The sequence below is a fragment of the Herpailurus yagouaroundi genome, unplaced genomic scaffold (assembly GCF_014898765.1).
Source record: "Herpailurus yagouaroundi ecotype Mexico unplaced genomic scaffold, PumYag 140, whole genome shotgun sequence".
Lineage (NCBI taxonomy): Eukaryota > Metazoa > Chordata > Mammalia > Carnivora > Felidae > Herpailurus > Herpailurus yagouaroundi.
Genome location: NW_024412395.1, coordinates 12,276,288 through 12,303,284, shown reverse-complemented (window position 1 = coordinate 12,303,284; position 26,997 = coordinate 12,276,288). Strand labels below are relative to the sequence as shown.

Sequence of the window (26,997 nt, the reverse complement as noted above, 5' to 3'; positions counted from 1 at the left end):
ACCAGTGGGAAGTGGCTGGGTTCCCACACTGCTCTCCACTCCCACTCATGGTCCAGGACTAACAGGCTCTTGGCACTGCCCTTCTTCTGTGCCACCCCATCTCTCCCTGGCCCACCCTGCTCACGACAGCACGTGTGTGTCTCGAAGAACTGGGGGAATACAAACCTCTGGGAGAGAAGCTCACCAGCAGCTCTGGAGACCACACCCAAAGTCGGGTCTCTGAGGCTCTGGTCAGAGGCAAAAATGTGCTTCTATTGGCCAAGGCTACCCTGCCCTCTGGGTGCTCAGGCTCTGACTCTTATGTCCCCGACCCCTTTCCCCCTTCTCCCCCCCCAGGAATCTTAAGATACAATTATTCACTGTTTTAATACATCTTTAACCTTTCCCTTTCTACTGGCTCCTTCTCACCAGCATTGAGACATGCTACAGTCCCTCATCCCTCAAAAGCCCTTCCCTAAGCTCTGATCACCTTTCAGCCCTCAGCCTCCTTCTTCTGCAACAATAGCCCACCTTCCCTAGCCTCTCGGTGTCTCTTGCTGCCCCCACGCCCTGTGGTCATACTCAGGGCAGCTGGCTTCTCCAGACTCCCACTGTACTGCTCTCACCAAGGTCACCACAGGCCTCCTCTGGGAGACAGCTCATGGACAACCATCAGCTTCCAGCTTTCTTGATTTCTAGCAAAATTCACTATTCTCTCTGCCGAACCCCCTGCTCAGCTTCTGCAAGCCCCTGCACTTGCCCATCTGGCTTCCCTCCCTCCTGGGTTCCTCCTTTCCCTCTGCCTGTCCCCACACAGGGTTTGCCCCATTTCCACAGCTTTGGTTATCACCTACACAGCGCCAACATCCAAATCTCCAGCCCAGACTATTCTGAGCATCAGACCTGACATCCAATCATTTCTTGGACATTTCTACTTGGTCGAGTGCCCCAACTTTTAAAGCTCGTTAACACTCCTATACACACACGCCCTGAAGCCTATTCCTTTTGTTAATGCTTTCACTCAGCGAATAACACAAGTATCCACCCTACAGCCTGACTCAGAAATTCAAGTACCATCCATGACTCCTCTGTTTCTCTGACCCAATTGATGCTAGGTCCTATCAGATACAGCTCCTTAGTCTCTCCTGTGCCAGGTCATTTCTGCCCATCCCCATGGCCCCTGCTCTGGCTCAGCCCCTCAGCAGGACTATGGTAGCTTCCCTTTAGCCAGTTTGAAGCTGCCCACAATAGGCAGTTTGCATATAAACACCCTCGTACTTTGATGTATATGCACATATCTTGGTTCTCGAACAGCCAGCCAGCTCCCAGAAGACTGGGACCTGGCATCCCATTTACTATTCCTGGGACCTAAGGCAACCCTGAATATACTGTAAGCACACAGTCACAAATTTTCAAGTATGCAGCTGTGTTTTCCTGATTTTATTTAATTCTGTTTCTTTAAAGATTAGCAGTGTCCTTGTATTAAGGATGAATTTGACATATCCGAACTTCACCAAATAGCTCAGCAAAAGAAGCAACAGCCAGCGACAGGAGAAATGAGGGCTCGCCAGCCCCGGCAGCCCTTTGGCCATTCCCATCAGAGCCTGGCTTTCTCTTCCCAGGGGACAGGAAGTAGGCCCAAGCCAAAGTACAACACGAGTTAGGTCTTGGCTTCTGAGCTTCCGTGAGTCAGATCCTGGCAATGGAAGGGATTTTACCACGCAATTTTGACATTATGTCCATTTATCTTTGGGACCAACTCTAAAACCTACTTCCCCCATATTTAATGGCTTTCTTACAAACCTCCAAGGTTATCAAACAAGACAGCCAAAAGGGGCACTGTACGAGAGCACTAGAACTTGAATGCCGGCTCTGGCACTCACCAGCTGCTTGACTCTGGACAAGCGCGGAACGGATCTGAGTCAGCTTCTTCATACAGAAAATGGGGCTAAAACCTACTCTCCACCCCGGGTCAGGATCAATCAACATGAAGGAAAGTAACACACCGAAGTGAGGTGTTATTGTCATCTTAAACCACGTAGTTACCCTCCAGAAGGCAGCCTCAGTACCAACCTCGTTTTTAGATACTGACAATTCCTAGTTCTGCTACAGGACATTCATACCTAGTTAGGTATATTTATCTATCTTGTTGTTCGTGCTTTCACTTACCTGTAGTAAACGGATCTTGTAAAGTTTCTCTTTCTCCATATTATACCGTTTGTCTAGGTCTTCCTAAAAATTGGAAAAGGACACAACCATCTAAGAGCAGGAAACTTTGATTCTTCAATGAAGTCTTTTGAAAGTGAAAAATTTTTTTTTTTTTTTTTTTTTTTTTTTTTTTTAGAGAGAGCGTGAGTAGGGGAAGGGGCAGAGGGGGAGAGAGAGGGAGAGAGAGAGAGAGAGAGACAGAGAATCTTCAGCAGATCCACACTCAGTGCAGACCTTGATGCTGGGCTCGATCCCATGAGTCAGGTTAGGATCATGACCTGAGCCAAAATTAAGAGTCAGACGTCCAACAAAACCACCCAGACACCCCTGAAATTGAATATTTTTGTCACATCTTTCCATTCTGAGGCCCCAAATGTCTTTTCTCCAATGGCTGAGTTTAGGGTCTGGGTCCCTGTGTTATGTAAGATCCTTGAGGCTCTTTCACATCACTTTATTACAATTCTTCCTTCTTCTGGGGTCTAGGTGAAATCTAGTGTTCTTAAGTGGAGTATTCCCCAAATTTATGCCTGCCACCAAAATCTACAATGATAAGGAAGTGATTATTAAAGAATCTCTTGTTCTAGGTATCTGCGTTTACAGTGATGCTGGATTTGCTTTCTACGTTTCTACTTAGAGCTACACTATCCAACATGAGAGCCACTAGCTACATGTGGCTGTTTAAATTTACTTTAACTGAAATTTTAAAAATATTCAGTTTCTCAATTACGACAGCCACGCTTCCAGTGCTCAGGGGCCACACAAGGAGCTAGTGGCTGTCAGAGTGAACAGTTTGGACACAGAACACGGTCATCACTGCACAGTGTTCTTTTGGGCAGCACTGAATTACAAGAAACTGGTTTAACTGGTTTAACAACCTGTGGGCCAAATTCACCTCTCTGCCTATTTTTGTAAATAAAGTTTTATAGGAACAAAGCCATGTCCTTTCATTCACATACGGACCGTGGCTTCGGGTAGCGGAGTTGGCACACAAAGCTGAAGCTATTTCCTGTTGGGTCCCTTAGGGTGTGCTGACCTTGGAATGTAGTACCATAGGGACAGTTTCCTCGCTCTGCATCACCCCCACCCCTCCGAGCCTGTGGGTTGGGACCAGCAGGTGTGGCCAGGGCAGGCCTCTCGCCTTCTCAGCTGGGATACCAGAGCAAACACAGAACGCCTGAACAAAGTCTGGGAGAAAACCCCCCAGAATGGCGGCCTTCAGGGCGATCACTGGTTAGACCCTGCTTCCGTCTGAGGGGCCAGGTGTGTGAAATGGGGCAATGCCCCTGAGAGCCCACACACGAAGACGTGGTCACAGTGAAAATTAAAGCAGGTGTGAAAACTGTCAGGGGAAGGTACAACGCTGGCGGCCACTCCCGGGGAGGGCAATGGCAGTCCTGAGATTGGGTATGTACTTACATTATGAGTCATCACAGGGGTTAGGGCACCATGTGGATCTCCAGAAGACAGGGTCTGAAATGATGAAAAGTAATGAACATCCTTCCTGAGTAAGGGGTATGGGACAGAAGCTGAGGGTCTGGATGTAGGAAGGGGTGGGGGTCAGTTCATGGACCATGCCTATGGGCCCCAGATTTTAAATTGTTCTTACATGTGTGTCACAACAAACAAACTGCAACTTTCTTTGAATGTAATAATCCCTCCAACAAGATGTGATTGCTAAGAAGAGAAATATGATCTTGAAAGTCTGATTTATGCAAACTCAGTGGCTGAGCTGACGATTTGAGCCTCAAAGTCTTAGAAAAACCAGAGAGGCTGGCTGTGTGATAAAGGTTCCAGAACACTGCTGCACTGCACGGTCAGATTCTGCTACTCTCCCATGCCAGTCCCATCCTGCCAGCATGGAGCCACCTCCAAGACATACATCCTGCACAGCCAGGAGCACGGTCCCTGAGCTAGGGTACATGGACTGGTGCTGGGTGGCTTGAACCAGCCTCTTCCCCTCCTTGAGCTTTGAGCTGCCTGAACTGGATCTAAAGGGAGAGGGTGCAGTCAATGGGCTCTGAGACAACCAGCTCCTGTGTCTTGCATCGTAAACCCTTGGGGCCTCAGGGGAAGAGCTTAGAACGAAGTGTGACAAGGAAAAACAAAACCAGTAATCCCTAGTCTTACTTGGTGAGAGACACAAACTTTTTTTCTGGCCTGTGTTTTCACTTAAAAAAAATTATTTTTTAAGTTTATTTATTTATTTTCTTTATTTTTGAGAGAGACTGAGAGCGAGCAGGGGAGGGGCAGAGAGAGAGGAAGACAGAATCCCAAGCAGGCTCCACGCTGACAACACAGAGCCCGATGTGGGGCTCGGACTCACAAACTGTGAGATCTTGACCTGAGCCAACATTAAGAGTCAGACGCTTAACCAACTGAGCCACCCAGCTGCCCCTAACTTAACTTTCAGCGGAAATTCCCACTGGCTCCCCAGAAGAGCAAGTCCTGTGTCCTGAGAGCCAGCCACATCCAAACAAACATCACAGAATCCGGAATTAAAACGTCAACTGCGGAAACATCAATGAGTTTCAACAAGAGCAAGTCCTGTGTCCTGAGAGCCAGCTGGTGACATCCAGCAATGCTCCAGTCATGCTGGAGCTCTAACACTAGGCCTTGTTCCTTGCTTACTGCTGCCTTTTAGGGGCAGGGCATGTCTCCAGGCAGCAGCGGAGGATGAAGTGAGTAAATTGGTACAAAATTTAGAGAACAGGTTGCTCTTTGAAGAAGGTTCCTAGAAACACCCCTTCCCTAAGTGGAGGGGGAGCCAGACCAGAGGGTAAATGAGAGGGATGGAAATCTAAGGAGAGGGATGGAAATCTAAGAAAATTCTGTGATGAAAACAGTGGAGAAGCATGTGTTCAGAGGACCAGGTTGAGGGAAACTGGTCAGTCCTTTTTAGCATCAGACTTTTTGCCGGTCAGTCCTCCAGAAATCCTCCCGCTGATAAGTCACAACAGCACCTAACAGTCTTGAGGACTCCCTCCGAGCCTGTATTTACCTTTTCATCTCCAGCTGGCACTCTCTCGGCTTTCAGGTTTTCGATTTCCTGCTGCAGCCGCGTCATCTCCTCCTTTAAAGGCGATATGAACATTTACAAAATGCAGACAAGCTGGCGAATGGACTTGTGCCCGCACCGCCCCTCTAGTGACCACCAGGAGTGAGGACTTATCACAGGACCCCCAGACATCCCAGGTTTACAGGACAGGCCTGGGTTCACGTGATGTTATTCTTTCACACTTTATAAGACTTCTAAATATACATATAAATTAGAACACAGTGTTTGTTAGGCTGTGCTCTCAGTTTGGGGGTTTGACACACACAGTGACCTATGTGACTCACTTCCAGTCTCCTCAGGGTGGCGGGTACCCACCATAGGGCTCCGTTCATCTTACACAACTGACACAGAACTGCTCCATGAATCTACGTTTTCGACTGCACTGGAGTCGGATGCCACAACAGCACAAGGGGTGGTGACATTTCACAAGAGTCCTGGTTCAAGATCTGCTCACATCAAGCAACACTTACTCGACAATGTGCTTTAAACTCCTGTTCCTGACTTTTCAGGTTTTCATTCATGGCTACAAGTGCTCTCAGGTTCTGCAGGATGCTGAAGAGAAAAGACCAAACAATGACATATGGAAAGCTATTATGATTTTATGAATCACACCTAAAACCAAGTCCCCAGCTAAAGAGAAACTCCCTTTTAAATTTCCTTTGTCTCTCTCCAGAGTGTCTAATGGGTTCTCCACAAATGATAATGACTCCCATTTAACTGACATTATCATTCATTTATATACTCAAGTCCATCAGGCCACATCCAAACAAACATCACAGAATCCAGAATTAAAATGTCAACTGCAGAAACATCAATGAGTTTGAAGAATACTGCATCTACTTGTACCAATTACTCAACAGTATTCAGAGCATAGACGGCATCACACAGTTTTTAATTTCCACGAAAAGGAGACAAATTACTTACGGTCATTAGAAGAATTAATTTGAAAATAAAAATGTCAAGTATCTGACAATACTTTGCTCCATATCATGAAAGAAGCGTTGCTAATTATAAAGCCAAGTAATCTGTGCCTTCTTTGCTAAAAATGTCCTTCAAATCTGGGACTGCTCAATCTGTGCCTGAAGCTTTTTATGATTTACAGTATCATTCAGAGAGATTTTACCTGGCACCTAAACACTTTGGTGCCAAAAAAGTCAAATGTCAGTGTGTCTTACACTTTATTTAAATTGTTTAAAGCAATTAAAAAAACTAATAAAAATGAAGGAAAAAAACCAGCATCTATTCTTTGAGTAAAAAAAAAAAAAAAAAAAAAGACTGCACCTTGAATCCCAAGGATGCAGGGCTGGAATGCTGCCAGTAAAAAACTGGTAACAAGGGTTTTACTGGAGTAAACAAGGGTTGACTGGAGTCAACAAGGGTTGACTCCAAGGAGAAGAACTGGGTGGCTGGGGACACGGATGAGAGGGAGACTTTCACCACATGCCTTTTTGTTCTGTGAACGGATTATTTGGTTTTTAAAACCAGAAAAACAAAGGTGGCGCTTGGTTGGCTCAGTCGGTTGAGCATCCAGCTCTTGATTTCAGCTCAGGTCATGATCCCAGGGTCCTGGGATTGAGCCCCAGGTAGGGTTCTGTGCTGAGTGTGAAGCTGGCTTAAGATTCTCTCTCCCCCACCACCGCCCCCCCCACCCCCGCCCATCTCTCCCGCTTGCACATGTTCTCTCTCTGAAATAAAAAACTATATGAAAATTAAAAAACCAGAAAAACAAAAAAGCAAAAGCAAAACGAAAAGTGTGTTGCTTCTGCTCCCAACAGGAATTAGGAGAACGAGGTGGCCAACTCAGTGCGGCCCAAGCCTCTCAGCTCGTGCCGGAGCAATGGGGAGTCACCACATTCTGCATGGGGCATGTGAACCGAACCGACCCGCATGGGGCCAGACCCTCAGCTCCTCAGTCCTGTGTTCAAACAAAATAAGCCACCAGGCACTGTGGCAGAGTCAGTTTCTTCAAAGGGAACACCAGGGAAAAGGGAAAGTAAACACCAGGCAGAGTCACTTTCTTCAAAGGGAAAGTAAACACACGTGGAAACGTCTTACTTTGGATCAGCTTTTGATTCTATCTTCTCCAGGGCTGCTTGCTCCTTGTCCAGTCTCTCACTGTAGCTCTTCAACTGTGAGACAGAAAAGAGGCGTGGCTGCTAGACACTTGGGGGGACAGGAGAGTGAGCGCGTGCATCCTCCCCACCCCCCGGCTCACATCTGTGCCCCACTTCTGACAGCTGGCCAAGCCCAGCGGACCCAGATGTACACCGAGAAAACAGATGCACAAGAGAAACAGGACGGGGGTGGAGAGGATAACATGGTCAAAACCAGACCCATTGGGACACATTCTGTTGGTGAAGGAAATCTTGGCAATAACTTTAAATCACAGCAGCACACGGATGGAAAGCCAGAGTAAGGCCGACGGCAGGTGCCTTTCGGTAGGTCGGTATGAAGAGGGAAGTAAAATAGGCTATGAGAGACAGACCTGGCTTAAATTCCACAACACCAATGTCATGGCTATCAGCAGGTGTAGGGTTAAATCTATCTTCTTGAGTAATTTCACTTTCTTTTTCTGAGTCAGAGTGAGGATTTAAAAAAAGAAATTTTAAAGAAACTCAGATTTCCATTTATGAGGTCTACACGTATACAATAGAATACAAAGGTGCTAAAAAGAGTAAGAAAAAAGCATCTCTTTTATGACGACCTCTAGCATCTACTGTTAGTTGGAAGAAAATGACGTACAAAATGTTGATTTCCATGTGTTTCCAATGTGTATAAAGGAATGTATATATTGAATGTGTACATGTATAAAAGGATATACGCATAAAGTATTTGTAAAAAGATTCACAAGAAACTGGTGATCCTCTGGAGAGGGTAACTATATGGCTGGGTTACAGTGATACAACTATTATACTTTTTGAATTTTGAACTGTGTGAATGTGTTACCTACTCAAAACAACAAGATAAAAAGTTCTAAGGGTACTAGTTGAAAACGGAAGACCAAGCACAAGTTGCAACAAGCCCTTCTTGCCAAAGTCCTAAGAAAAACAGACGATTATGTTTAAACATGGGAGCAGGTACTGCAGGGACAGGAAGACGGCTGCTGGAAAGGTGGGGCTGAGGAGGCCTGCTGGGTGGGATCAGCAGACACAGGAAGGATGGTCCGCAGGGCTGGCATCGCAGTAGGAGAGCCAGCTGCGCTAAGCAGTGAAGCCTGGCTCCCCTAACGATGAGCTGGAGCTCAAGCCTCAGAGGCAGGCGGGCTCCCAGAATCCGTAATGCCCAGGAGAAAGGTGGAGTGCCCCCCCAAATCACATACTACCAGCTGATCTCAACTAGCAGTAGGACCCACCCTTCTAGAACAATCACGGAAAGCAAAGCAGGCTTCATAAAATGGATACAGAATCCGCACAGCCGGTAATAGGAAGTTTCAGAACCAAAGATAAGCATACCACCAAGAATTACCCAACATGTAAGACAGAACCACAAATGAGAAAAATAAAACTGAACAAATCAATTTTGATCTGAAGAAATTGTTTATAGATCAAGAAAAACTTTCGACATGATGGATGCCCTTAGAGAGGTGGGAGAGAATACTGCACATACTACAAAGAAGAAACCTCACACGTAGGAAATTAAAGCTGCGACTGCTGAAATTAAAACATGGACAGGCCAGAACCCGGCGGCCTGGTGATGCAGGAGCACGTAGCCTACCCACAGGTGTCATGGGCTGTTGTCTGTCCTTGACCTTCCCTGCCATCTCTACTTTACTAAATTTACTGGAAAGACAGGTCTCCCCAGGTTTTCAGTGCCACCAGGTTATCCTGGAAGGGCAGGTTTTGCTGAAAAGGTGAGAGGGGTCAGAATGCTCGTTTTGCCCAATCCTTGACTTGAACAGATAAGGAGGCAGAGGCCCAAAGGTGAAGTTCATTGCTTGCTCAGGGGTCTGGTCTTCAGGACTCTGACCAGCCAGGCTTCTTCAGAAGTTGCTGAATGCTAGGTTTTATACGGCTTCCCGTTTTCCTAGACGGGACTTGGTTTGACCGCCCCACGAGAGAGCGAGCTCTCAGCAAGGTTTTGGTGCCCGGCAGCCAGCACTGGAATCCCGGCACCCTCGGTGTAGCTGTAAAGTCCCCAGCTACACGACAGGGATGAAAACAGTGCTGCTAGTGTTGTTACAGACAGTCCACGGACTGATACAGGTGAGGGGCCCAGAGCACAGCCAGCACATCCTGATGGTGGCTGCTATTATTACCTGAGGATAAGAGGCGATCTCCTATCACTGACTTAAATCACTTCCTCTACCTCCCAGCACATGGAGCTCAGCAAATACCTGATTTAGTGTTTAGTACAAAGAAATGCCTTTAGAGCCACTTGGGATTTATACCCTAAGACATACAAGTGTCTTAGGAAATTGATATCAAGATCCTTTGCCTTTAATCTCTCCCAGATGGTTATACAAAAACTGATCCATGACTTGGCAAACTTCATGCCAGAGACTCTGTGGCAGTAACATTTAGACAGCAGCAGGGGCTCTGCCCTAGGAGTCTGCCATCCAGCCCATAGGAAGGTAGTCACAGAGCAGTGTGAAGAAAGCGCATCTGTCCAAATGCGACACAGGCTTCTCTGGGAAGCATGACAAAAAACCTCATTCTGCCGTTCTTTTGCCTGCCCTTTTCAAACGTTCTGACAATAACTGAAAAGACTGGCCCAGGTCAGAATTAAAAAGTTTTGTCAGGTTGACAGCAAGGCAGTGAGCTGAGTGCTACATATAGCTATAGAAATAAGAATTTGAAACGGGCACGTTTCGTGTGAAATTACAAAAAAGGGAGGGGGGTACTGCCTTAGTGTCAGAGAGGTTGTTAAGACCAGTCCTGCTTCCATGTGGTTCGGAAAGTACTAGGTGGGGCCCCTGTAGGAGGCCCCTGTAGAGTGTGGCTATCGCTCGGGCACCAAAATCACCATGAGGAGAGCTTTTCTGATCCAGAGGAAGATAGCTCTCTATGGAAACACGAGGGACAGAAATATGTAAACTCCTCTCATGACAGGGCTGGCATCAGAAGCGTTTGTTTTCCTGGCCTAGTCTCCCAGGCCATCACAAGTAGTAGGTGAGCCACACTGTAAACGCCCATGTGAGATGGCAGACTCCAAACCTGGGGTAGAAAACGCATCATGTGCTTCGCCACCGCCCCCCTGCTCCCCCCCATTCGGCCCAGAAGATAAACAGCAATGCTGAACAACAAATTACAGCCTTCTGTAGTTCTCTCATTTTATGAAAAGAAGCCTTCTCGTTCTTAAGGAATTCAGTACTTTGAAGCTATTCTACAATCTGTGGGCTTGTAGAGGAGCCGGGCCCACTTACTGGGCATGGCCCCCCCAAATTCTATGTGGCCTGTGCCCTGCTGACTGGGCTGGCCTTCCTCGGGAAGCCTTTCCCGATGCTTCACGGCCCACGACAGTGTGGATAAACTGGCTGCAGGGGTCATACTGTGAGCTGGTCCCATGTCCCCAGATGGCCCTGAGCCCTGAGAAGTAGACAGTGATGCCTCCCCACAGACTGATGATACAAGGCATTCCATTAGGGGTGCAGGCCAAAAGCGGCTCTGCAGATCTACTCACCTCTGTCAGAGTTTTCTTGGTTTCATCATATCTGGCTTGTAGGCTGGTGTGACTTGCCTGCAGCTATAAAACAAAGAGGAGATACCTGATCTCATTCGATCCTTACAGCAGCACAGCTATGGGTGGATCCCCATCTCACACACGGGAAAATGGAAACTCAGAAGACACTTAAACTGAGCGAATGTGGGAATTTTAGAATGGCTGTCAACAAGTGAAGAAAAAAATTCATATAATTAGCACCAACTACATGTCAGGTGATACGCTAGATATTCTGTGTAAGTTCTATCATTGAATCCTTAAATTCAACGGAAGAAGACATTATTCTTACTTTATTTTTTTAATGTTTACTTATTTATTTTGAGAGGGCAGAGAGAGAGACACAGACAGACGGAGAGAGAGGGAAAGACAGAGGGAGAGAGAATCCCAAGCAAGCTCTGTGCTGTCAGTGCAGAGCCTGGCAAAGGGCTTGATCTAAGGAACTGTGAAATAACGACCCGAGCCTAAATCAAGAGTTGGAGGCTTAACCAACAGAGCCACCCAGGCGCTCTGACATTATTCTTATTTTACAGATGAGGAAACAAAGGCTCAGAGGGGTTAAGTTACTTGATGGCAAGTTTCACAGCTATTAACTGATAAAGCCAGGATTCAAATTCAGGTCTGATGTTTGTTTGTCTACACTCAGTTTGGTTAACCAACCAGCGTGCCCATTCACAGAATACAAACTGCATTTCAGCACTCAGGATTCTAGCACAGACTATGACAGGCTGGCAAACAATCTCAGATAGAAGAAAGAATTCAGGACTTCCAACGCTAAGAGAAAGAAAATGAATTACCTTTACTGTTCAAAGTTACATAATTGTAAACGTACATCTGCAAAATGTCATGTCGCTTTTCCTTACTAAAAGGTATATCTTGTGCTGTCTGTGAACTTTCAGAAATCTGAAAACGTTCACCAAAAGTCCAGAGCCACTCTGAAAAGGGGAAGTGGCAGAAAATGATATCGGGCTCTTTGGCTGTTACCTGAGTACATATTAACAATGAGAAATTTTACTCTGAGTCTCAATGACTGCTTCAAAATAACGTGCCCCATCCTTGAACCTGTAAGCAACCTATAACAGTTATGTCGCCTTCAGAATCATGACTCCTAAATCATGCTTCTAGTTTCCATGACTGATGGATGGTTACACTTCCACGAGGCCTATCAAGAAGCCAACTCAAGCAGAGAGCAAAAGTGACAAAGGAGGGAAACAGGTGGGCTCTGGCTTCTCCCTTTTCAAAGGAGCCATCTGTGCAATGAGAACTTCCGTTGGCCTGGTTGTATAACTGGTAGAGAAGAGTATTTCTGGAGAAAGTTTTTCTCTTGAAACACTCGTGGTTGAACTCTTGAAGCTCTTTTGTGGCTCCAGGAAGGGCTCCTGGCATTTCCCACCTGCCTCACCCACCTTGCTGCCCACCTCTCAACCATGTGCCTGACCAGCTGCCATTTGACATTTACCTCATGCTCCGCTCACATGAGGTGTGTGGGAGGAGATGATGAACATGGAACAGTCCCTGCACTCAAGGCGCTGGACCAGAAAACTGGGGATTAGAGTATGAGAATAGCTGGGGCAGGGCCAGACCTGGGGGAGGCCCAAGGAAAGAGCCTGGCTCACGGGGAGTCTAAGGAAGGCATCACAACAAAGACTCAAGCAGGCTGGGTCTTGGCAGAGATGTAGCTTTCTAATTAGAGAAGACTCATCCCTCCTCTTTAACTGATTTCATAAGAGGTCTTTTCATCTGCTCATCTGACCATCTTTTCTCAAACAGGATGTCCCAGTAGCTTAGCTGAGCTCCTCATCTTACTGGAATCCTTCATGATTCTCCTACCCCTATTTTCTTCTTCATCATTAAACCCTAGACTCACCTCTAAATTCAGTAGCTGGCTACCACTCCATTTCTGGGTTCCTCTTTCCTTCCTCAGTCTCAGGTTTCTTCTCAGTTACGTACTAGCTGCGTCCCAGCTCTATGCCTCTGCAGCGCACTCCCTTGTACCCAGAAAGGCTCTTTATTCCTTCTCTTGCTTTTGCCCCTCCTCCCATTGGTCTATTGGGCTAGAACCCTCCCCAGGGTTATCATCAAGGCCACGAGAGTATATCTGGGTTGCCTTCCACCTGCATGACCTTGGATGAGGAGTTCTTGGATTTAAGGAGTTTGGATTCTCTCATATACTACTGGTGGAAATATAAACTGGCAAAATAACTGGTGAATAATTTGATGGCTTCTAGCAAAATATAAAATGCATATATTTTTTGACCCAGCAATTCTACTTCCTAAAATCTATCTTACAGGAATACTTACATATTTGCACAAAGATGACTGTACAAAGAGATACATAAATTTGCAGTGGAGAGGGGGAACCTGAAACAATCTACATACCCATGAATGGGGGCAGGTACAAAAAATTATATTACACATGTGCTACATCACACTATGCAGTCAATTAGAAAGAATGAGGTATATTTATATAGTCAAAGTTTTGGTTTCACCATTAGAAAGATGTGTGATCACAGGCCGAACTACCTCACTTCTGTTTGTTTCCTTATTTGTAAAATGAGGAAAATAATAGTACCCCTTCCACAAGGATGTTGTGTGAGAAGAATGAATGAGTTTGAAAAGCACTTTGTAAGTGCTCAGTAAAAAAGTCCTTATTAGCCATTATCACTACTGACGGAGAGACATCTGTCTTAGAATAAGTGAAAAATGAACTGAATATTGTAGTCAGACAACCCGTTCTCCCCAGGTAAGTGGGCATATACAAGTGTTTGCAAAGTTCTCAAAAACAGTGGCCTTTTCAAAGAGTAGAGGGGACTGTCATATTTTGGGGGAGGGCGGACCTTCATTTCATGATATAGTTCCATACTATTTGGTTTATTTACAGTGAGCTTGTACTATAACCTGTAATTTTTAAAAGTGGTTAAAGCTATTAAAAATGGATAGGGACAAAAAATGTGTGTAGCAGACCTTCACACACAGGTGTGTGGAGTATATGGTCTCTCATTATGACTCGCTGTTCAGTGCTCACCAAGAAGTGAGTGAAGGCCAGATGAGGTGGCCAGGGAGGCAGTCCAGGAGGGTGACAGAGGAAGGAGCTGGGGCTGCCGCTCCAGAGACCTGGATTCTCACACAAGAGGCTTGTTGCCGACGCTGTGACTTCTGGTGGACAGAATCAGAGACTACTAGGAGGTGAAGGAACTCTGCAGACCTGCAAGTCCAGAGGTGGACAACTTTTTGCAGAAGGGCAAATTTAGGAAGAGCAACCTTTTGTCAAAGAGCAAAGTCAAATTTAAACTTTGGCAACAATGTTTGTTTGTTTGTTTGTTTGTTTATTTTGATAGGACATTCCAAATTAAAATGGGTGTAGAAATTATCTAGAAATGATAAAGGCATATTATTATAGCTCGAAACATTTTGAGAAAAAAATGTTTATGAAAGTGTTGATGTTGGTTTTCAATCTTTACATTCATTTCTATACTTGAGAAGATTTTTTTTTTTTTAATTTTTTTTTCAACGTTTATTTACTTTTGGGACAGAGAGAGACAGAGCATGAACAGGCGAGGGGCAGAGAGAGAGAAGGAGACACAGAATCGGAAACAGGCTCCAGGCTCTGAGCCATCAGCCCAGAGCCCGACGCGGGGCTCGAACTCATGGACTGCGAGATCGTGACCTGGCTGAAGTCGGACGCTTAACCGACTGCGCCACCCAGGCGCCCCGCTACTTGAGAAGATTTCTAATCTTTTATTCCTTATGTCTGCATAAGGCTTTGGTTCATATAAGTGCATTCCTGTTTATATTTTCATTTCATCCTTGGAACTCTCTTTTTATCATCTGAGACCCCTAACTCATACGTGATAAGTGACCTTGGCAAATATTTCCCTCCCTTCATCATTTTCCTCGTCCAGCTGACTAGCTACGTGGCTAGGGACTACTGCACGTGCTGGTCATCATTAAGAGCACTACTTGCAGTAATAATTACCGCTGTCCTTTACAGAGCCTGCCACATACGGGCAGTGTGCCTGAAAAATAACAGGTGCACGGTACCCATAGGTTCTGGACCAACTGCAAAACAGACCTGAGTCAGCGAGGACTGCCCCTTCAGCTGAGTATGCTCCGGGACTGCCACTGCAATGACACTTAGCACCCCTTATCCCCAAGTTTAGATGGGAGAGAAAAAGCAAACATTCATGCTGAGATACTCTGCCTCATGGGGTCTGCGGTATCTTCAAAACAATCTCCCTCCTGAGGGTAAAGACATATGATAAAGAAGCATCATCCCTAATTCAGGCTTATCTTGATTCTGTGATGAGTTCTTTTTGAACCGATCACTTTCAGGTTCTTATCATAATGGCAAGGGTCAGGGGTAGAGAGGATACTCTCTGAGCTATGAGTTAAAATGTCTAAATAATAAAACAGAAATCAAATCACAATCTTTGTATCCTTGTTTGCTTATTATCCAAGGCATTTTGGCAAACCCAACCTATTGTTTGTTCAGCTATGGTAGAACAAATTCCAACAGAACAAATTCAAACAAAAAATGATCGAGCAAGCCCATTTGATGTATTAATATCTTTTGAATACGTGAGACTTGAAAGGATAAAAAATGTACAAGTTCAAAATGCCAAATGCACCCATTTTTGGAAATCAATTATAGGAACTACTGGTGAACGGTTCTTTACGAAGCTGTATTCATTCCCATAATCTTCTGCTACACGTGCTTTTCTAATTAATTAAAGCGTACTGCCAATGCAACTGAAGCATGTAACAACTTTTTATCCTCTATTGATTGTTCCTGAGTCAAACTCTACTTTCTAGAATGAATATGTGAAGGTCTTTCCAAAATAGTTCCATCCATCACCAAGTATACAGAATACCATGTCCTAAAGCTCCCTTGAAAATAAACTTGTTTCCTCCATTTCCCCTACCTCACCAAAGCCATCAACAGCTCATGCCTGGACTACTGGATCAGCAACCTAACAGTCAGTCCAATGAACTCATGCTCCCACAACAAATAGAATGGTCTCTGAAACATGCAAAGCTGATAATGCCACTCCCTTCCTTAAACCTTCCAATGGCTTCCACTCACCTTATCATGCCCTGGGAAGTCCTGTCTGATCAGCTTCTGCTAACTAACTGCCCCACTTAAGACTCTCCAGCCACAAAACAGAAACTGGCCAGGACCCTTCCTCTTCCAGGTCCTAGCTCATGTTGTTCCATAAATTCCCAGCCAAGCCCCCACCTACTTCCCATGCAGCCTTACAGCCCAGCAAACACCTATTCATCTTTTCAGTAGGAGTCCTCTGTGACTGAGGCTAGGTCAAGTCTCCCTGTCTTATCACTCTAGAAGTCTCCTTCAAGCACTTATCACAGCTGTAATTAAATGGTGTTGTGTGTGTGATGTATTTGTTTAGAATATGTTCCCTCATTGCTATCTTAAGATCCTTAAAAGCAGGGATAACTTGTTCTTCATTCATCCCCACGGCCTAGCAGAGTAGTGCTCAGTTAACATCTGTGAGCCAATAAATGCTCTTCTTGTCATGTGACCTTCTTCTAGAACAGACGTTGGCAAACTTTTCAGTTCGGGTCAGAGGATAAATATTTTAAGCTTTATGAACCACATCTGGAAAAGGCCAGAAAGTAAACTATCTTGGGCTTTCTGGGACACGTGATCTCTGCAGCAACTACTCAGTTCTGCCCCTGGAGCTTGAAAGTGGGCACAGAAAGTATGTAAACAAATAGATGTGCATGTATTCCAATAAAACCTGACTTACAAACACAGGTGGTAGCTGAACTGGCCTAAGGGCTGTAGTAGGCTAATTCCTATTCTAGAACTTCTTTTCTAACATGAAGATCTTCACTCCCTCCCCGGTTTCTCCCTTCTTGAAGAATAGCTTCATTTTACTTGAATGTAATTATAAAAAAAAAAGCCACCAACCTTTTCCAGATGTTTGGTCTTCTGCAGAATCTGCTTGTTCAAGGAAATGACTTTCCGACGATGTAGCTGGGAGGTTCCTAATTTTTCTGGACTTTCTTCTGCTGACAACTCAGACTGCTGTGGGAAACACGGAGGGCAAGCCCAAAGGATTTAGTTAGCCCATCTCAGTTTATGTGAGACGGATCCATCCCTGCTCACCCTGGAAAGAGCACTAGGAGCAGCCTGTCAAAACCAAGCCAGGGCAGCCATGGGGTCCCAGGCAAAACCCTGGTCCAGAGAAGACTCTGACACGATGATCAGGTTCCTCACCAACAGAGTCTGCATTCCTGGCAGAGGAGCAGCATGTGCAGAAGCACAGGAATACATAACTGTGGTTATGTTGGTATCATGTAGGTCATATAGGCAACAGGGCACCATCAAAAGGTTTTAAATAGAGGAATAACACAGTCATATCAATATCTTCATGAGACTACAATGGAGTTATCAAGAATGGCAAACTAATTCACTTTCACTGAAGTATTATAAGTATATGGTCAAAAAGTTTAACTGTTTGCAAGTATTTATAATGAAAAGCCACAGCCTATCAACTTATTTCTCTCCATCCTATGGATCCACTCCCTTTCTATTCTTTTAGTGTTCACAGAGGATAAATTTGAAAGGGATGAAAGTTGGTGAGGGGCCAGCAGGAGATTCCTAAAATTGTATGTGAGGAGGGAAGGGAGAAAAAGGTTGTATAGGAAGTAGAGACCTGTCAGGACTTGAAATGGGTAAGGGAGAGATTTCTGGGTGAATGCAGCAATGGCACTGAGAAACCACACAGAGGAGGAGGCAGCTGGGTAGAGACACTGAATACAACCAGCAGCCTCACCCAAGTGAGAAGCCTTAGGACAAACAAATTAAAAGGTTGATCCTGTTGCAACAGGAGTCCTTCCCATACTTCGTAGATAATCATAAAAAGCTTAGATAAGCTTTATTAAACAAATGTCCATTTCAACCACATTTCCTTCTTTACTGGAAGTATCCCAGTTCCAAACTAAGCAGTGACTTTAAGCCCAAGTGCAACACAACTACTTGGGTATTTGATTTTCTCTGCATGTTTTCACAGTGATCATAAGCTTGAAAGTCTGGAAGATTTGCCCACGGGGAAAAGAGATGGGGAAGTGAGGAGGAGGAGAAATTGGACGGAACAGTCACCATTTATTTTGGTTAAGGACTTCCCTGAATAATTCAGCAGCACTACTAACAGATGATGAGTTTTTGCCGCTTAACGGTTCCGGAGGTGGGGAACAACCAGCAGGATATGGCTGCGTAAAACAGTAAGGAATATCCATCACTTTCCATCTCGTGGGCTGGTGGGCCATAAAAGAAATAGAAAAACTAAGCACTCAGTAATGCAACATATCTAGCCTTGAAACCAGGGATTTTAAAAAAAATGTCAACTAACATACTCTAGCTTATCTGGATCTCTGGGAATTAGAGTTAACTTTAAAATAAACAAAAAAATTATTTACTTTTAAGAGAGAGAGAAAGAGAAAGAGAGTGGGGGAGGGGCAGAGAGAGAGGGAGACACAGAGTCTGAAGCAGGCTCCACACTCTGGGCTGTTAGCACAGAGCCCGATGTGGGGCTCGAACCCATGGACCACAAGAGCATGACCTGGGCCAAACTTGGAGGCTTAAGGATGCTTAAACCACCCAGGCGCCCCTAGAGTTAACTTTTGCAAATACAACTAATTTGGTCACATCAAGAGATTCGCAACCTATAGTCTAGAGATGGGGAAATGTTTCTGAAAATTATCTGAGTATAAAAAATGGGGGAGGAGGAAGGACGACTCCCTCTCAATTTTTAAATCATTTGTCAGAAACAGATTTATTATGAACCAATTTTATCTCCTCTACACTGATGAACAATGTTATTTATTTGCCCACTTTTGTTTGCTATATATATTTAATAGCTTTTTTTTTTCATAGTTAATTTTCAGATTTGGGTTTTACCATCCAACTTAGATTCCTTGACACTGATTTCCAGCATGTCTCTGGCATATCCTGAGAGCTTTTAACTCTACTAGTAGAATTACATAAGCCTTCTAGCTAATGATTTATTGACATTTGAAACAGAATGGGTTCCCTGTTCCCTGGAACTACCCCACAGGTATGTCCCCATGTTTGACATCAGGATTATCTGGAGTATCCTGACCTCCTCCAGTGGCCTATGCAGGCAGGCTCCAGGGGATCAGTGTCTCACTTATCCCCCAGACTTCTTCCAGTCTGCGGGAGCGAGCACATACTCATTCAGGGCTCTTCTGCACCTTGGCATGGCTTGGATGGTGTTTCCAAGTTTTAGCAAGTTTTCCTGCTGATAAACTGCTTTTATGGCTAAGGTCCTAAGGTAATGAAAAGTGTATCTCCAACCTGGCTTCTTTACCCTCTTACCCGTGTACCTGCATACATACAGCTTTGTTTTAAAATCAAGACCTTTGGGGCGCCTGGGTGGCGCAGTCGGTGAAGCGTCCGACTTCAGCCAGGTCACGATCTCGCGGTCCGTGAGTTCGAGCCCCGCGTCGGGCTCTGGGCTGATGGCTCAGAACCTGGAGCCTGTTTCCGATTCTGTGTCTCCCTCTCTCTCTGCCCCTCCCCCGTTCATGCTCTGTCTCTCTCTGTCCCAAAAATAAATAAATGTTGAAAAAAATAAAATAAAATCAAGACCTTTGACTTCACTTCAGAGAAGGCTTCTTGCAGGAAAACCAGTGGCTACCTCGATATCTGGAAAGATATCTAGGCTGGTTTATTATCTCTTTCTCTATTTTACAATCTTTCTACCTAGATTTATTTTACTATTTTATTTCATTTGAGAGAGAGAGAGAGAGGCAGAGGGGGAAGGGGAGAAGGAGGGGGGAAGGAGGGAGAGAGGGAGAAAGAGGGGGAGAGAGAGAGAGAGAGAGAGAGAGAGAGAGAGAGAGAATCTTAAGCAGGCTCCATGCTCAGCATAGCTTGACCCCACGACCCTGGGATCATGACCTGAGCTGAAACCAAGAGTTGCACACTCAACTGACTGAGCCATCCAAGTGCCCCTTTCTATCTAGATTTAAATTTTTAGCCACATGGTCTGACTCTCCCAGGGGTCTTCAAGGTCAATGTCTTTTTCACAATAATACTAAAATGTCATCTTGTTCATTCTCATTCTCATGATTATACTGTGAAGTTTCTCAGATGTTACATGTCATGTAGTACCATTGCTTTGATGTTAATATGTAATGCATTTATTACTATTATTTGTAAATGCATTAATATGTGAGCTATTGAGACCTCGGTAGTTTTTAAGAGTTCTTAAAAGGTCCTGAAACTGAAAATTTTGAGAACCACTACTTTAATCTAAGGGGCCTGGCCCACTTGGGAATCCTGTATTGGTCCCAATCACTGATTGGGGCCCCCTTATTAGCAATGAGCTCCAATCAGTGGAGTGGGCCCACCTATAACTTATATAACCTAGAGAGAGGAAAGTTCCTTCTGATTCCACTATGTGTAGCCCTTTAAATTTGAATCTTCAAAGCATTAATGTACATTAATATCAGGATATTATATGCCAATTCCATATCTGACATTTCTCCATCCCAATTAAAATGGGTAATATATGCACATGAACAGGCTCAGAGCACATATGAATTGTGGGTTCCTCCGTTTGCCTTTGAGTCTAGTGATGGTGCTATGCAAAGTGCTTTGTTTAATGGGAAGTTATTTTTGTGCAGATATAATCATTTATTCTTAAGCTGAATTAAAGAGTCTTAACCTAGTCAATGGAAAGCCTATTTTTTAAACATATTTTTTATTAAGCAATCTAGAGACTGATAAAGGCAGAAGCAGTTCTTTAGAGCATTATGGCCCATGTGGCATTCTGGTCACTGAGAGTCACAGTGAGAAGGAAATTGAAGATGACGACGTTGGATCTGGAGGGATGAGACAAAGTTGGACCGATGGAGAGGAAACTTTATAGTAAATCTTTCACAGAAAAAATTAAATCCTTGGGGCATCTTAACTGATTTCTACTTGAAAAGTGCAATATCTCTCAAAGAATGCCAATCATCTACAAATATTCCATTTGTGTTTACACTGGAGGGAGGACTAAAGAACCAATCTAATTTTGTTCAACAATTTCAGATTAAGAACGTGCTTTTAAAACCACAGTGTGGATTAAGATGACTTCTAGTACAGATTCAATGTTTTCTAATAAATGATAGATATTCATAACTTCCACTCTTACGGGAACCAGATTTAAATGTCATTCAATAATATTAGTCTGGTTCAAAATAGTAAATTCCTAAGAGAAACAAAAAATGATTACTTTAGCTAAAACTATATACTTTTATAATGAAAGAGACCCCAAAGGTTATCTACATACAAACCTTCTTCCTAAAGTAGAAATCTCTCCTATGTTACCTCCTTCCCCTACTAAAATATGGCCACAAAGCTGTCAGCAATAAAGATCCCTATCTCATGATATAGTTCTCTATACTGAAGAGATGGGCTTCAGTTTCTGGCACGTTGATGAACCCTTCTACTGAGGACAAATAAACAGATAATATAACATACTTAATTTTTTAATCTTTTAAAAAAGCTACGAGCTAGCAAGAATGTAAGAAACCTGTCAAGCCGAAAGTTAGTGAAAGTGGAACTCTAGGAAGGTATGTATACCCACTGCAGTTGGCTGTTTTCTTGAAAGTATTTGTCAACACCAGGTGAACTCAAACTTTGATTTTTACACTTCAATAATTGCTTTGCATAAACCTTGAAATAGGTGAAAGAAGAAAGAAAAGTCTGCAGCCAGATTTTTGTGATAGATTGGCCCTTATGCAGTGTGTGTCTAAATCCACACACTACCTGTATGGTCCAAAAAACCCTCAAGTCAAGACTATGTTTGCTTTTTTTTTTTTAATTTTATTTTTAATGTTTTATTTATTTTTGAGGCAGAAAGCGACAGAGCATGAGCAGGGGAGGGGCAGTGAGAGAGGGAGACACAGAATCCAAAGCAGGCTCCAGGCTCTGAGCTGTCAGCACAGAGCCCGATGCGGGGCTCGAACTCACAAACTGTGAGATCATGACCTGAGCCGAAGTCGGACGCTTAACCAACTGAGCCACCCAGGCGCCCCAAGACTATGTATACAATGGACTTGGGCTGGGGTGTCTCCGGGTGCTTGCCAATACAAAAAGGCAAATCTTCTCTGAAAGAATAGAGATTCAACTCTAGGCTTCAAAGAATTTCTGTAGGTAAATTTGCAAGGAATATGAACTCACAATCAAAATTTGAAAGCACGTACAAAACACAAGCAAAAATCCAGCAGAAAACAGACAGAATCAGATCTGCAGAGACACAAACACATACATGTCCATTCTTCCCTGAAGTAACAGAGATTAAGTGTAATCACTCTTTCGCATAGTATTTAGATTTACTGACAAGGAAGTCTCCATCGCTCTTTCCTCTCCCCTTCCTGTAATGGTGTGTCAATACCCTTCCCCATCTTGGCTATGGTCCTCTAGACATTCTCCAGCTTACAAGTGACCTTTTCACTGGAGTCTGAGCACTGCAGATGGGATGGGACTATTCGCTCATCCCCCTCTGCTTCTATTAATAGGACTAGATACGTAGATTCTTTTCAGTATTTCTGACTCCCACTAATGAAATTGCGTGAATTTCAAAGACCCATATTCATGTAACACTGCTGAGTCTAATGCACAGTTCTGGGTTGCAGGGCGGGCAGTATCTGCCTGGAATGCGCTTAGCATTTAGTATGCATGAGCAGAATCCTATACCTCTCACTTTTATCCCCATGAACTACTGTCAGGTCGCCTGATCCTGAATTGGTATGACTGATTTTGCTGAAATTCAATCAAAGTTCACATTTATCCTCTTTAAAAAATGAATTTGTTTGGGCTCATCATTTCAACCTAAGGTAATTTTGAATGTTGATTCTATTCTCCAGAGTGCTAGCCATCTCTTCTTTTCTAGCTTTCAATGATGTTCAAATCTGACAAAACAAATTCTATGCTTTATCCAAATTGATACAGATCCTGAGACTGTGGGCTGTACTGTGCAGCTTGAGACCATCCTACCAGGTCAACAATTCATTAGCTGATACCATTTTTTTCTTCTTTAGTTGCTGTTAATTACTATCTATTGCTTTAAGTCATGCAGATTTCAGGAGACTGTGGAACACTTTAGAAATCCCATGTATTTAACATTATTCTTTCCGGATTCACAGGATTCCTTAATCTCCAGATTCTGATTACCGTTCTAAATCTCTCCATCCCAACTTCCTTTGCTTAGCTGAAGTAACCTTCACTCAGACCCTGTTATGTATGAGGCACAGTGGTAGGCACCGGGGACATGGAAAAAGACATAGACCTTACCCCTGGACCTTCACAGTCCAGTCAGGTAAAGCCTTATCCACAAATAAAGGGGTTATCCTCCACATACTCCTCAAGTCTAAATTGTGCCACAGAGGAAGAGAGAGTTTTGAAAGCTCTTCTTGTTCCTTCTTCTCCCTCCCTTCCATTTTTTCTTCCACAAACGTTCATGAAAACCCTATTACGTTAGGCACTGGGGATATTCAATGAGCCCAGCCATCACTTACAACAGACATCCTAGTCCTGGGAGGCAGGTAGAGACACGCAACACAGGGAACTGTCAGCAGCGCTAGGAAGGAAACTACAAGGAACTGATCCACGCAACATCTCAGAAGAGTCTGTCTTAGGAGGGAAAGTCACCCTGAATGGCCCCTGGGCGAGTCTCGGCAGAATCTCGTCAGAGTCACTTGTCAGCCTCAACTGAGCATTTATTATGTATTAGGCAACTGAGATACAGGGATCAAAGATGAAATCTTGCCCCTCCAGAAGTTTACAGATGTAGGATGTGATTTGTCAAACACTCGTGACCTTGTGTGAAGAAATGGAGTCCAAAAGGAAGGGGTATAAAAATCCACCCCTAGAAAAAAACTCTTTTTTCTGTCTGTGGTCACAGCAGGAGCTTCCCAAGAGGGCAGGCAACTCTTTCCTTATACCATACTTGTTCCCTAACTCTACATGCCAGTGCTGCTAGAAGATGGTAAAAAATGCTGCTCTGTGGAGGGGCCAGATGACGGGATTAGAAACATTTGAATCTACACTTACCAGAAACCACGGTAGTTCTAGTTCAGGCCTGACTCTTCAACAAGTAGTCAGGGTTGCCTGGTTGCTAAGGTCCCCATGATCTGCTAATCTTGGCAAGGCCCCTGGGGCGTGCTATCTTTCCTCAGTCCCCAGCCCCCTTAGTCTATTCTTTTCCATTTTGTCTCAACTGGGTATAGTTTTAAAAAGTCATTCATTCTGTCTATTTATTACCAGGAAAAAAAAGTTCAGTACCAACTATACCAACAACCAATTTGCTTCGAGCGTGTACTGATGTTTCAAATGGCAACACAAACCAAGCAACAACTGGCATCCACTTGAGATCACCAGGCTATATTCTTCTGCAATTTCTCTCTTTATGGGTTGGTTGACTGCTAACTAGGAGCTTCTCAAGGCAGTGTCCACATCTTCTCATAACTCTGTCCTTGCCCCCATACCTGACACTGCCTGGGACACAGTATGTGCACAACAGGTGTTTGCTGCAAGAAGAGATCATCCCATGTAGGGGCTCAATTCTGTCAGTTCTCGGCAGAAAAGAAATCAAGCTGAAGACTTAAAATATCCCCCAAATGATACCACTTTTCTTTGTAAATGTTTTAAAAAGCTAAGTGGAATAGCACTAACTGAAAATATAAAACCAGCGTAGAGAAATAACAACATGAAGGCAGCTACCTCAACAAGGCAGATGACATATTAACAATGGGTTCTTCTGGGTCAATCCCATCCAATTTAGTTAGACAAATTCTCTGCGGTCCTACCAGGAGCGAAGGCTTAGGAGGCGCCGGCCACTGCGTGTGCCCAGCATCCTTTGGTTCATAACAGTTTCTGTGGGGATTCACAATCACCATTCTTCTTCATTCCAGACGGCTGCCAATCAAGGCCAGAACCATGTCGAACAGAGGTCATCCTTAGGACTTTACACACAGAAGTGCGGTGGGTGTGAGAAGACTGACAGTCTGTGGTGAAGCCACCAGGTGACAATGCAGAGAGAGACAGAGTGAAACAAAGGCAGAAAGATGAGACAAGGCTGTTTGAGTCTCTAGGAGCCCTGCATTCATGGACCTCCCAGTTATGACAGCTGATAAATGCTCCCTTTTGTTTATACCATTCTGGACACAGTTCCTATCACTTGCAAACAAAAGGCTCCCACACAGCGTACTGTCCAGGTTAGTGAGTGGCAGAACTTAAGAGACAAGTTTTCTTTGCTTGTTGCATCACAAGTGGCATAAAAATTATCACGGTACACAAAACTCAAATGGGAAGAAACAGAAAATTCGAACAGCTAGTGAAGAAATTGAATCAGTTATCAAAAATCTCCCAACAAATAAGAGTCCTGGGCCAGATGGCTTCCCAGGAGAATTCTACCAGACATTTAAAGCAGAGTTAATATCTATTCTTCTCAAGCTGTTCCAAAAAATAGAAATGGGAGGAAAACTACTGGACTCATTCTATGAAGCCAGCGTCACCTTGATTCCTAAACCAGACAGAGACCCCACAAAAAAGGAGAACTATAGGCCAATATCCCTGATGAACATGGATGCAAAAATTCTCAACAAGATACTAGCACATCAAATTCAACAGCATATAAAAAGAATTATTCACCATGATCAAGTGGGATTCATTCCTTGGCTGTAGGGCTGGTTCAATATTTGCAAATCAATCAACGTGGTACATAAGAACCATATGATCCTGTCAATGGATGCAGAAAAAGCATTTGACAAAATACAATATCCTTTCTTAATAAAAAAACCCTTAAGAAAGTCAGGATAGAAGGAACATACATAAACATCATAAAAGCCATATATGAAAAGCCCACAGCTAATATCATCCTCAGTGGGGAAAAACTGAGAGTTTCCCCCTTAAGGTCAGGAACTCGACAGGGATGTCCACTCTCACTGCTGTTGTTTAACATAGTGTTGGAAGTCCTAGCATCAGCAGACAACAAAATGAAATAAAAGGCATCAAAATTGGCAAAGAAGAAGTCAAACTTTCACTTCTTGCAGATGACATGATCCTTTACATGGAAAACCCAAAAGACTCCACCAAAAGACTGCTAGAACTGATACATGAATTCAGCAAAGTCTCAGGGTACAAAATCAATGTGCAGAAATAGGTTGCATTTTTATACACCAATAATGAAAGAACAGAAAGAGAAATAAAGAAACTGATCCCATTTACAATTACACCAAGAACCATAAAATACCTAGGAATAAACCTAACCAAAGATGTAAAAGATCTATATGCTGAAAACTATAGAAAGCTTATGAAGGAAATTGAAGAAGACACGAAGAAAAGGAAAAACATTCCAAGCTCATGGATTGGAAGAATAAACATTGTTAAAATGTCAATACTACCCAAAGCAATCTACACATTCACTGCAATCCCAATCAAAATTGCACTGGCATTCTTCTCAAAGCTAGAACAAACAATCCTCAAATTTGTATGGAACCACAAAAAGACCCTGAAGAGCCAAAGTAATATTGAAGAAGAAAACCAAAGCGGGAAGCATCACAATCCCAGACTTTAGCCTCTACAAAGCTGTAATCATCAAGACAGTATGGTATTGGCACAAAAACAGATGCATAGACCAATGGAATAGAACAGAGAACATAAAACTGGACCCACAACATATGGCCAACTAATCTTTGACAAAGCAGGAAAGAACATCCAATGGAAAAAAGTCTCTTTAGCAAATGGTGGGGGGATAACTGGACTACAACATGCAGAAGAATGAAACTAGACCACTTTCTTACACCATACACAAAAATAAACTCAAAATGGATGACAGACCTAAATGTGAGACAGGAAACCATCAAAAACCTAGAAGAGAAAGCAGGAAAAAAACTTCTCTGACCTCAGCCGCAGCTATTTCTTACTCGACACGTCTCCAAAGGCAAGGGAATTAAAAGCAAAAATGAACTATTGGGACGTCATCAAGATAAAAAGCTTCTGTACTGCAAAGGAAACAATCAACAAAACTAAAAGGCAACTGATGGAATGGGAAAAAATATTT

General features: G+C 43.8%; 1 protein-coding gene across 4 annotated transcripts in view; it reads right to left on the bottom strand.

Moving 5' to 3' along the window:
* The window catches only part of CCDC93 (CCC complex scaffolding subunit CCDC93), a 97,772-nt gene that overhangs the window by 22,724 nt on the left and 48,051 nt on the right, over positions 1–26,997 (bottom strand). For all 4 annotated transcript variants that reach the window (XM_040474877.1, XM_040474878.1, XM_040474879.1 and 1 more), the window contains 7 exons: positions 16,830–16,946; positions 10,862–10,924; positions 7,298–7,371; positions 5,713–5,794; positions 5,186–5,257; positions 3,604–3,657; positions 2,149–2,211 (listed from right to left, as the gene is read on the bottom strand). In XM_040474877.1, the coding sequence (XP_040330811.1) occupies positions 2,149–2,211; positions 3,604–3,657; positions 5,186–5,257; positions 5,713–5,794; positions 7,298–7,371; positions 10,862–10,924; positions 16,830–16,946 (525 nt within the window). The remainder of the gene's footprint in view (positions 1–2,148; positions 2,212–3,603; positions 3,658–5,185; positions 5,258–5,712; positions 5,795–7,297; positions 7,372–10,861; positions 10,925–16,829; positions 16,947–26,997) is intronic.